At 42.9% G+C, this 12681-nt stretch overlaps 1 protein-coding gene across 2 annotated transcripts in view; it reads right to left on the minus strand.

The window, feature by feature from the left end:
- Window positions 1–12681, minus strand: part of LOC108703376 (dual specificity protein phosphatase 13) — an 81131-nt gene that overhangs the window by 56103 nt on the left and 12347 nt on the right. For both annotated transcript variants that reach the window (XM_018239442.2, XM_041571166.1), the window contains exon 2: window positions 3675–3797. In XM_018239442.2, the coding sequence (XP_018094931.1) occupies window positions 3675–3796 (122 nt within the window). In that variant the 5' untranslated portion in view covers window position 3797. The remainder of the gene's footprint in view (window positions 1–3674; window positions 3798–12681) is intronic.

Genomic DNA, 12681 nt, shown 5'->3' on the forward strand with positions numbered 1-12681 from the left:
CCTAAATGTTACCTATAGGTCATGTTGATCATTTTTTGCTGAGAGGTTTGTTTTTGTATATAATTGTTAGTTGAAGTTCCTAAGCCTGACTCTCTGACACTCTGACTTTGCCAACCTGACTGTCCCATCTCAGCCTGTTAGTTACAGTTTCTAATGCTAACGGACTCCTGCTGCACAAATATGGCAGCCCCCCTCATAAAGGAACATAGGGGACCAGACAGGTAATGTAAAAGCATCATGCAAATACTTTATGGCAAAGTTAGAAGTAGCTTGCAAAGCCAATATTATAATAGATGTAAAAAAAAGTTTAATTTCAGGTGTCAGTATCTCTTTAAAAGGTTAACAGTAAGGCTGCAGCATCCCCTTAATCATTTAAAAATCCTTCTCCTCCACTAAGCCACTCGGTCCCCTCCTTCGGGAATTTACTTTGGCTGTTGACTTATGAGCATGCTCAGTTCTTTTTAGCTCAGATTACTAAACACACCCTCCAGTCCAACAGCCAATAATGAGATAGCATTACTTGTTCCCATAGAAACTCTGCTCTAGCTGTATGATCCTATTTTTTTCTCCTAACCACCTCTCCTAAGGTTAGCTTAACCATTACAGTGCTCATCCCCAGCAGAACTTTTTATCAAATTATGGTGTGCCTGTATAACCCTGCACTCTGCATTACATGAACTTTACATCATACATGTCCCGTTTGCAGATATCAATGTTACTGCTGATGAAGAGGGAAAATGGCCGCTGGGTGAAAGCTGATATTTGTTTTAGGAAAATGTGATGGCGCTGGCAAATGGAGGGGGTATACGCAGCACAAATGATATGGCTTGGGTTCGGAAGATATGTCTAACATATACAGTACATAGTAGGAAAAAGTAGGCTTTACATGTCCTTTAAAGTAAACATTCTGTAGGTATCCCTTCTATCTAAATTATCAAACATATTCCCTCCTCTATAACCAAGAGCCTGTACAACTGATTCAGGGAGAGAATTTCACATCTTCACATCTTTCACTGTAAAAAAAACCCCTTCCGAATATTTTGGGTCATTTAATTTAATATAGTATTTTAATACTATATTAATTGTATATTGGAGCCGGTAGTGATATTTAACTACAAAGGCCAAAGGCCAACTCATATTGATTGGCTTATTAGCGTCAGATTGTTTTACTTCAATATTCTCCATACTTTTTATAAAATATTTCTTCTGATATTTTTTTCCTTTAGCTTCTTGGTCTTTTCCATTTTTTTCTTTTCTTATTTTCTTTCTTGTTTTTGTCCTTTTTAGTCCCTAATTTTAAATTATTAGTCTGTAGAAAACTTGTCACTTGACTAATTTGTTTAGCTTTATATATTTTTCCCAACTGTGATATAAAAATTTGGAAATCCTCACCCGCTACCTTCAAAAATTCTGGAGTCTCTCGAAAGTATCTATCAGGGAGGCCTTAGTATCCTATGCAGTATAATAATCAAATTGTCTATGTAGCAACAATATACCTTCAGACCAGGTGGGCACATGGCATCCAGATGTTATCATCCTCCCAGCTCCTAAATATAAATTGGAGTAGCTAGGAGAAAATTGGGTACCCATCACAGTCCCTCTGTTCTGAATGTAATATGTCAACAAATTAAAAATAATAATGTTGTAGTATGAAACTCATACTTTCTGCTGTAAATTCCCTTTGTTTAATATCACATATTCATCACCCAATTAACCCTTGTTCTATGCTCTATAGGTGTATATAATGCAAACACATTTGCTGTTACTATGATCCAACCTGGTTCCAAACCATTTGATGTCTCTAATCAATTCTATAACTGTATTAGAGTCTTTTAAATAGGATGGAACTGGAGGGATTACTGCTTGTAATATTAGATCTATGTATCTATTATCCAAAAATACCTGGAATACATACCTTAACATCTCGATAATCTTTATATATAAAGACTTCCTTCTTGTCAAAAAAAGGACACCTAATGCTCCTGGCCAGTTACAGAACATCTAGGGAAACATCTAACCTAAATAGGGAAACAGCTCCCAACCCTAACTCTGAAACAAGCCCATCCCTTGGTCCTCGGTTGGATGGGAAAATTAAACCTGCCCAAGCAACATCTGGGCAATTTTTGGCCAGATATTGGTCAGGGAGTTCCATCAGAGGGTACAATACATGGGTCTAAAGGACTTGAATTGGCGGCTTAAATTTGCCTGTGTATGGCCACCTTAATATGGCATGCATGATGTCATGCCACAAACCTCAGACTTAATTTTGGTGCTTTTTCTTGACACTGCCCTCTTCTGTCTAATTGGACACTTCCTTTGTCCTTTTTAGAACGTTTATTTATATGAGATGACGCTTATATTAAATTTTAATTTAAACAACAGTTTCCCTTTAAGTTTGCCCACATCTAAAGCAACCATCATATATTTGTTTTCAATCAGCTGACCAGTAAATGCTATCTATTGATTGATTTCTACAGGTTATAAACTACTAGTAAACTTGAAAAAATGTATTACATTACTCACTATAATTTTCCTAACTATACCTGTTTTTACATACATGGTGTACTGGTTTTTGTAATGTTATTTCTTCTCCGTATAAAACATACACCCAACCCCATCTGTGCTGATAGGTAGAGAAAATAATTCAAACAACTCAAAAAAGTTCTGTCAAAGTTAAATATTTTTTGTTAGTTTATTCAGTCAATCATATTCTGAGCCTGCTCCAGGCTGTGCTTGATCATATTCCTGTCTGTCTAGACCTTCACTTCACTATGTCCTGTTGCAGTCTCTTAAGATGTTCACCTTCTCCTCCTTGTCTATTTCCTTTATAGAATTCACAATGGACCACAGCTATCGTTGTTTCATGGACTCATTATAATCCCTTTTAGAAATCCCTTACATCACCTTTTCTGTAAAAAGTTGGCTCCCAGTATACCAGCATGTGATCCACTAAAACAATTTTTTTTAACTGTAGCTGCATAGCTGTATAGAGTGTACAGCTTCTTACTTATAGCAGTAGGTTTGATATTCATATTATTAATATCTTATAGATACCACAAAGGAAGATTGTGTGAAGCACTGAGGACAAATGATGTCATGTGACTAGAGGGATAAAAGATTCCAAGGACCAAAAGCCCAGTCCCTAGGACATCTTGTTGGCACTCCTAATGCTTTCCAGAGACTGAAAAGAAAACCTGGTACCAATGGAAGCAGATTTTTTTCTTTTATCTTTCCCTGCCTATGTTTTAATGTTGCTGTGTTTCCTTTGCTGTTCTTACTATACTTTTGTTAGTAAAAAAATTATTTAAGAATATATATATATATATATCTATTAGAACATAAAGATGCTCGAGTTGGGCTTTTAAATTCTTTGGGTAAAGTCCTTCTGATGGGATTTGTGGACAGGGATTAAACTCAGTGCTGACATGGGGGTATATTTATCAAAGAGTGAAGTTAGAGAGGTGTATTTATCAAAGGCTAAAAGTGAAAGTTCACCAACGCTGGTGAAAAGTCTCTAGCATTAGCCACTTCACTCTTTAGTAAATCTATCCCTCAGTCTGTAGCCCTTCAACCTCTGTCTCATGCCTGCCAATGTTTCACCTAGGAATCAATTAAATAATAGCCTTTAAAATGTTTCTGTCAAAGGCAAAGCTCAATACTCCCTGTCATCTTACGCATCTCCAAGGTAGAGTCTTGGCCACACTTGGTTGACATGACCAGTAGATCCTCTGTGGCACCAAAGAACACGCTGAAGGTCAGAAACAGGTAATGGTTGATGGGATTGATGGACTGCCATTCTGAAATAAAAAAACAAATTTAATTTGCTAGTGGCTGTTGTTTTACTTAGCATCCAAGTAAGGTGGCATTAAAAATGACCTTGACCATTTAAAAATGATTTAATAAAAAAAAAATTAAGCATGTAAGTCTGACAAATATATTTACCCATATAACTCAATGTAAATGTTGCATTTCACCTTAAATATTGATTTTCATTCATGATATTAAGTACACTGCTAACAACTGGAGAGCCCCTATTCTCAAAATAGAAAAGAAGGGGCACTCCTGTTAAACATTCATGTTTAACTGGCAAAGTACAACTGATAACAGTGGCAAAACTACAGAGGAAGCTGACCCTGAGGCTGCAGGGGCATACACAGACTAGATACGATTTGGCCTCAAGGACTGAATAGGGATTATACCCCAGCAATGTTTATTTAACTATCAATATTTAACTATTAATATTTAATATTAGGTATGGAGTCCTGTTTGTAATTGTTTTTAATTGGTGTAGAAAATAAATGATTGATTCAATATATGTACTATATTTATGTTTTTAACACATTTCTGTTCCTTTTTTTCTTTTTTCAAAGGAGCATGATCTACAGGAAATATCCTGAGTATCGGTACCAATTTGTACATACGATGAAGTGTCTCATGAAGAGTGCTGAGTACTTTATGCCACATGGGTGCCAGATGATATCTCAGGCCTGTATAGATCAATTCCTTTCAGCATTCAGTCTTTTGATGTTTCAATTTTAGTATCACTTTTATCACTGTGTGTTACAATGTTTTTGATACATTTATATTTTGGATACACTATTTGCAATTGTATAGCGCCATATCGACAGAAAATAATACCTTTGATATTGGTTGCTATGGACTATGAACCACGGAGAATAAAATATGGACACTGTGAACTCTGACCTTGGGGGAGGGATGAGAGGCGTGACTACACCCCTCTTCCACTATAAATGTTTGTCACATGTTTACACCAATAGGCTTGATAAAGGGCCCAGTGGAGGCCCGAAACGTTGCCGTTTTGTTTGTGAGCTGAATAAATACTGATCACTTAATCAATTGCAACAGTTGTGCCGCAGGTCTCTTGCTTTGCGTGACCCTGAGGCTGCAGGGGGGTCTGGGATTGCATCCTCTAGGGGGCCCATAGATAACTTGCAATGCATGAAAAATTGTGGGTCATCAATGATTTTTTCTGAGAGCTAGGTGACCTGCATTACGGATTTACAACAATGCGGGTGCTGCTAATGGGAAAACTAAAGAAACAATTAAGCGTTTACTCGGTAAAGCGCACTGAACAATTTTACATTAAGCGTGTAAGCAAGTGTCGGTGGATATTGTATATTATAATGAACTTAATTTGATAATACATTTACTTACAGTTTTTCACATGTGCCAATAATGCACATAATGAATAGAAAAAAGTTATCAATTATATAATTTTGTCCTAAAATACAAAATAAAAAGGTGTTTGACGAAGTTTAAACATGTAGTATAGCTAGGGCGTGGCCAACCACGCGACTAAGCAGCAGCAGTTTCACAGCGCTCCCGGGCCAAAGTCATAACTGGGGCCATTACCAACAGTAGCAGGCACAACTTGTGGATCGTGGGGAGGATTTACCTCCTTAACCTCCCTGCCGGCTGGCGATCCTGTAGCTGCGGCTCTTGCTGGGACATCTTGCAACCACCTAGTAGTTAAGGCCGACGCTATCCACCATAACATACTGGTGATAACAGCTCCACTGATTTAAGCAGCAGCAGTGCTGGAACCACTACATAGCAGCAGCCCCAAAATTGACAAAAAGCTCTGGGAAACCCTACACTGACCTGCTTTAACTTGCACTCCTAAAACTAAACATCTAGCTGGGTACATGGATGCACACTAGTGCCTATATAGGAGCACACCACCCAGTGCCTCTTAACCTCAAAGCCACAGACTGTATAACAAGGGCGGAGAGCGATCTGCTGCATGTGAGCTGCACGAATACTTATGTGTAAATAGTTGGGGAATGTGACCAAGATGGCGTACTAAACAATAGCTTCTTCTGGTGCTTCGCACTAAGCTTAACCTCCTGAATACATTTCAAGGCAACGTAACCCTGCCTTTGTCGAGTGACAACGCTCTACACCTGGCTACAAGATGGGCAAGCATGGGGCCAGATCTAAATCTGAAAACAGAATGGACAGATATCTCCGCACCTCTCAAGACACTGATAGGGCCACAGAAGAAGACCCGCCTTCTCCAGCCTCGGACTCCTCTGCTTCCAATGCTCCAACACCTGAACCGACAAATGCAGAACTTCTCGCTGCTATTACGGGGATGCATACTTCAACCACGGCCTCTACCTCCCGGCTCCAATCCGAGGCCATTCATTATGAGATTCCTCAACTACCAGGACAGAGATGCAGCGGCTACAGCAGCGTGTAAGAAGGGCCCGCTCACGTGGAACGGCAACTCTATCAGCCTCTACCCAGATTACTCCCCAGCGGTGCAGAAGCAACGTGCCTCATACCAAGGGATCAAAAAAAGATTGTGTGACGCTGGCATGCTATATTCAATGATATACCCTGCTAAGCTGCGAATAGTGGATGGTGACACTACTAGGTTTTTCTTGACTCCAGCTGAAGTGGACCAGTGGCTCAATACCCGGAGAAGACAAGACAACTCGAGAGACAATCCAAGTCAGCGCCAGTAATCGTGGTTTGTGAGTATGGACTCCTGTACTTTGCATCTTTGTACTAATGTGGGTGCCACATTTCAAATCGGCACTGCCCGGAACTCATGTCTCCTCTAATCTTTTCTGATACCTAAAAGGGGATCTTGTAATCAGCTGTCTACGCAGTATATTGACCCTCTCCCCTTGTACTCTCAAGTCAGCGTCCGGTTTTATGGGAAAAGACGGGGGTAACCTAGGCAAGTTTTTTGCTCTGCACAGCTGAAGGCTATATCCTGGATATTACAACCCGGGGGGGGGGGGTCCTACGGCTACTAATAGGGGCTGTTAACCCTTAACTGTTCACAGTGCACCCAGGCTTGTAAGGCCTCAACAAATATGTTGCCCCAGCTTCTACCAAGCCACACTGGCGAGACATTTACGATATGCATGCCTTGAACTGTTAAACGTTTTGATAAATATATTTCACTGATCCAGATATGTGCCCTCTGACCACAGTACAACTGCCCCCCCCTACCCTGGGGTCACGACTCTTCTTGCCTCTCCTCAGCTGGCTTGCTCTACGGACAAGTGATATACAAGTGGCAAGCCCATTGTCACAATCTGCCACAAGAAGATTGTTGCCTTGAGACAATGGCCAGACATAAGTGCAAGCACCATGAAGCGTAATGTTGCTGCTCCTCCCAATGGGATTTAGTTTAGGGTATAGGCCATCTACATGTTGTAGAAGGGTGGGAAACAGGGAAAACTGGGATGTTAAGTTTGTGTTATGTTACATGTGTTGCATGCTATGATGATATTGCACTACCAAGGGTAAATGTAAGTAAATGGTCACGGCTGCTGCCCAATGTGGGACACTCGCTTTATATACACTACAACATGAATGATGGGTGAAGTTACATTGTTGTCATGGAATGTGCGGGGATTGAACTCTAAGTTTAAGAGAGCCCTAGTATTTGACTACGCTAACAGATGCAAACCTGACCTCCTCCTGTTACAGGAAACCCATCTTACCGGTCAGAAATTGCTTGCTCTAAAGAAGCGATGGGTTAATCAGGCATATCATGCACCATATTCCACTTACTCTAGAGGAGTTTCGATCTTAGTGCGGAAAAACTTACAGTTCGAACTACTACATACTGTATCAATACCGACCACTACGGCCGATATATAATTGTCCACTGTAAACTGAACAATCAAATAATGATTCTGATTAATGTATATATCCCCCCCCCCCGTTTAAAGCTGAGATATTGGACCTCATATTTGCCAAACTGTCTACCTACTTGCCCTGCCCAATATGTATCATGGGAGACTTCAATACAGTTCTGGATCCTGCAATGGATAGGCTGCGTACGCCTGTAGCGCAATCCTCCTCCCTTAGCCAATGGCTATTAGCCCTAGGGCTATTAGACATATGGAGACACAAATACCCCAATGAGAAGCAGTTCTCCTGTCATACGCCAGGCAAAGGGGCGTTATCCTGTATAGATATGGCCTTGGGGTCCCCAGACTTCATCCAATGGGTAAAAGAGGTTGCGTATCTCCCAAGAGCTCTGTCGGACCATGCCCCACTGTCATTAAGATTATGCACAAAACCCCAACCTTAACATTTCCAGTGGAGATTATCCCCGCTCTGGCTTAACAATGCTGAGGTGGAGGAAGCCTCTCGTACCGAGTATGTGAAATACTGGGAAACAAACCAAAACACGGCCCATAGTAATGTAGTGTGGGAAGCCTCTAAGGCGGTTGCCTGGGGCACCTTAATATCGGCAATTGCGAGGGCACGCGCAACCGCCAAGCAGGAGGTTACTGAAGCGGTAGAGAAAATGTCGCAGGCGGAGGAAAACTATTGCAAGTGGGGAGATGAGTTGAGTCATCAAGCTCTAATTCTTGCGCAGAGGAATCTAGAATTGGCACAAACCGCTTCCACACGCAAGAAACTGCTATATGCCAGCCAGAGGTCCTTTGAGCAGGGAGACTAAAATGGGAAAACCCTGGGCTACTTGGCCAAGCTTGATAATCCCTCCACAATGATTGCTAGAATTAAGGATGCACAGGGCAACTGTGCTCTTGATACGGAAGAAATGGCTGAAATCTTTGCCACATACTATAAAGACCTCTATACTACACGGGTAGCCTACACATTAACAGAGCTTGAACAATTCCTAAAGGGTATGGAATTCCCCAAATTAAGCCGGGCAGAAATTTCTTACTTAGACGGTCCCATAACCTTGGGGGAGGTGGCCACAGCCATGGGGAGCCTCTCACCCGGGAAAAACCCCGGACCAGATGGTCTGCCGGTGGCGTGGTATCGTCTTCTTAATGAAGAATTGATACCTAAGCTGCATACCATGCTGTTGGGTGCAAAAGAGTCAGGTCATCTCCCACAATCCTTTTACTCAGCCACTATAATACTCATACTTAAGGAAGGAAAGGACCCTGAAGCGTGTGAATCCTATCGGCCCATATCCTTACTTAACACAGATGTAAAAATAATACATCCAGATCAAATGGGCTTTATGCCCAACAAGAGCACAGCTATTAACCTGAGACGAATATTTTCCCACCTTCAAATTGACCACGCCAATGCTGGTACCAGAGCAATTGCCTCACTAGATGCCACTAAAGCATTTGACTCTGTTGAAAGTGTTGGAAAACTTCGGCATAGGGCCTAATTTTATATCATGGGTTCAATTGCTGTACCGCTCGCATACAGATCAACAGAACTCTTTCCAGGGAATTCTCCCTTTCCCGAGGGACCAGACAGGGATGCCCTTTGTCCCCACTGTTGTTTGCCCTAGCAATAGGACCGCTAGCTATATTAATCCGACAGTCCCCTAGGGTGATAGGGCTCAGAACAGGAAGGGTAGAGGAAAAAATAGCTTTATATGCTGATGATGTTCTCTTATTCCTAGCAGACTCCATTGGTTCTCTTCATAATGCGCTACACTTAGCAGGTCAGATGGGAAGGTTCAGCGGACTCACTATAAACAAGGAGAAATCCATTCTTTTGGATGAATATGTACATGAAAATGTTGAACCAGTGTTGCTAACTTTTAAGACCAGAGCAAGTCAATGGGAGAAACTTCCACTCACTGTTTGGGGCAGGATAAACTTGTTTAAAATTATATCTCTGCCTAAATTTATGTATGTTATGCAGCACTCCCCGACCTGCCCCCCCCCGCAACTATTTAAGCGTATTGATGATATACTATTTCCTTTTATATGGGCCCACAAAGCCCCCAGGGTTAACAGACAAACGCTAATGGCTCCACTGGACTGTGGTGGTTTAGCGTTCCCACATTTAAAATATTACTACTATGCTACGCAGCTGATGTACATACACAATTGGCTTGCACTGAACCCTGAGACTCCACTTACGACACTGCATGCCACTATGGCGGGATCCCTTGAAGCGTTGAGAAACGCCTTATAGGAAAGCCAGAGACACCCCAGAACTGCCGCCCGTATTGTCGGTTCCACAGAAAATATGGGCGCTTGCCACTAAAACAGTATCCAAGTCAAACCCCCAACCTTTGCAAAACGCACCACTTTGGAGAAATTCTAATTTTACAAGCTTTGCACAAATGCCCGATTTTCATTACTGGCCCAAAGTGGGAGTCCGCCATTTGAAGGACTTACTAGTGGAAGGCACCTTTCCCTCCCTGGCCCAATTAAGAGAGCGCCTAAGTCAGCCCTATATACAACTATTCCGGTATTTCCAGCTGCGCCATGTGTTTAGTTCCCAATTTGACACCTAACACAACAACCTCATCCTTCGAGAATAGACTGTGGGATCCAGACCCAAGCAAGCTAATTTCTGTAATATATAAGTCCCTGATACCTAGCCTGGGGAAACCCTTTGACAAAGCAAGGAGTAAATGGGCTGTAGACATACCTCATTTGAGTGATGAGATGTGGGCAGAGGCAACTGAGGGGCTATATGACTATCTAATCTCCACCAAAGATAAGATGGTACAGTACAGAATAATTCACAGGACGTAAATCACACCGCTAAGGCTAAAAGTAATGGGTAGGAACCCTACCGCATCATGTCCAAAATGCAATTCTCCAGACTCAGGTTTCTTCCACTTGCTATGGGCATGTCCGGTGGTACACAAATACTGGGCAGAAGTAGTGCAATACATTAATGAACAAGTCCTCTTACCTGGCATTCTTGCCCTGGAGGTATGCTTGCTGGGAGTGTTAGAAGACACGGCCGCACTGATTAAGACCCGCAACCTACTAAAATCACTGTACTTCTATGCCAAAAAACATGTGGCAATGAAGTGGATGAGCCCCCTTCCCCCACAGGTTCAACAATGGGTCAGATTAGTAAACAGTATCCTACCAGTTATTAAACTAACCTATCTGGCCAGACGGTGCCCCCAAAAGTTTGAAAAGGTTTGGGACCCCTGGTTGGATGTCAATCCAGGGGTAACCCTCTAAGACAACATAGGAACTCGCCTCGCGTAAGTACTCTCCCAATGCCACTTTTTCCTAAGTTTCCTCCCATTGACTACTGGAATGTGTCTTACTGTATACTCCTGATGTGTATAACTTACTATTGCCCGTTAAACATGTCATTTTATTTGTATGGTCATAGCATTGCAACTTTATGTTTTTGTTGTTGTGTTGTGAAAATGTTAAATAAAAACCTTTTTGGGGGGCGTGGTCTGCATGGAGACCGGATAGGCAGCACAGGCCGCACGCTCCGGTACAAGGGAGCTATATACTGCGGATAATCTGAGCTCACCTGCGCTATCCACGCTTTTACCGGACGGGTGAAGCTCCCGGGATACCTGCCGCAGCCTTCGATGGTGCGGGGAAGCAGGCGCAATCACTCCGTGCGCAACTCAGTGTCTCCCCGCGTCATGGCTAATAAAGATGGCGCTGAGCGCCATGCGGCGCGCCAAGCCCCAGACGACCTGCAGGGTCCTGCAGGAGCTGCTGCGGGGAAGCTAGCTCGTTTTGCTAGGGATCCACTGCCACAGCCTTCACCAGCAGGTATGTCCAACGCTGCCAGCATCATAGTGGAGCATACAGCCATAGAGCCTATTACAGATGCACTCTCCTCCCCTGTAATCCCACAACCTCTTGCTGAACCTACCCTAACAGAAGTCCTGCATGCTATAACTTCGAACCACACTGCTCTGGTTGGAAAGATAGATGAACTCAGGACAGACTTTGCTATTCTGAAACATGATGTGCAAAAATTAAGGGAAAGAACAGGGGAGGTGGAACGAAGGGTCAGTGATATAGAGGATTACACAACACCTCTGCCTAACAGGATACTGGCCACAGAAAAGCAAATAGCGTTGTTGGAAAACAAAGCAGATGATTTGGAGAATCGTTTGAGAAGGAATAACATAAGGATCCTGGGCCTCCCTGAGAGGGTAGAGGGTAATGCCACAGAAAATTTTGTTGAAAAATGGCTGGCTGATACGTTTACCCGTACCACTTTTTCTTCAGCCTTCGTGGTGGAGAGGGCACACAGGGTACCGGGCAGACCACCTCCACCGGGGGCCCCTCCACGCCCTTTAATTGCCCGTCTTCTGAATTACCGTGACAGGGATTCGGCTCTACAGGCGGCTAGGAGAGCAGGAGAAATACTTTTTGAAAACCACAGAATTTCACTTTATCCAGATTTCTCTTCAGAGATTAGGAAACAGAGAGCTAAGTTCACTGAAGCCAAGTTGCAACTCAGACAACGACAAATCCCATATGCCATGATGTTTCCGGCGCGATTGAGAGTAACAGACAAAGGCAAAGCCAGTTTCTTCACTACACCGGAGGAGGTCATCAATTGGCTGGAGATGAGGCCCCGGCAGTCTCCACGGAGGGAGTAAGGAGCTTCGTTATTCTGCTTCGAGTTGGCTCGACACGTGTTTACTCTTAGGCTTACATTGTTGTTGTGGCTGCTGTGGACTGTATGCTGGTTTTCTTTTTCACACTGACTGTATCAGCAGGAACTGCTCCGGACAGGTAACAAAATGGTATATTTTGTAAAGCAGGACAGCTATTCATTGATTCTTTCATCCCTGAGCGGAAGCGACAGGCCCAATGACATTTCAGTGCGCCCAGTAAGGTCGAAGTGTGCACACGAACCCCCCCTTCACAGTTCAACTTATTTCAATTAGGGGTTAAGGACAAACTCACTCTCACAAGGTTATGGAGTGGGTGGGGTGGGAATGGGTAAGGGTTAAAG

This window comes from Xenopus laevis, chromosome 7S (genome assembly GCF_017654675.1).
Source record: "Xenopus laevis strain J_2021 chromosome 7S, Xenopus_laevis_v10.1, whole genome shotgun sequence".
Lineage (NCBI taxonomy): Eukaryota > Metazoa > Chordata > Amphibia > Anura > Pipidae > Xenopus > Xenopus laevis.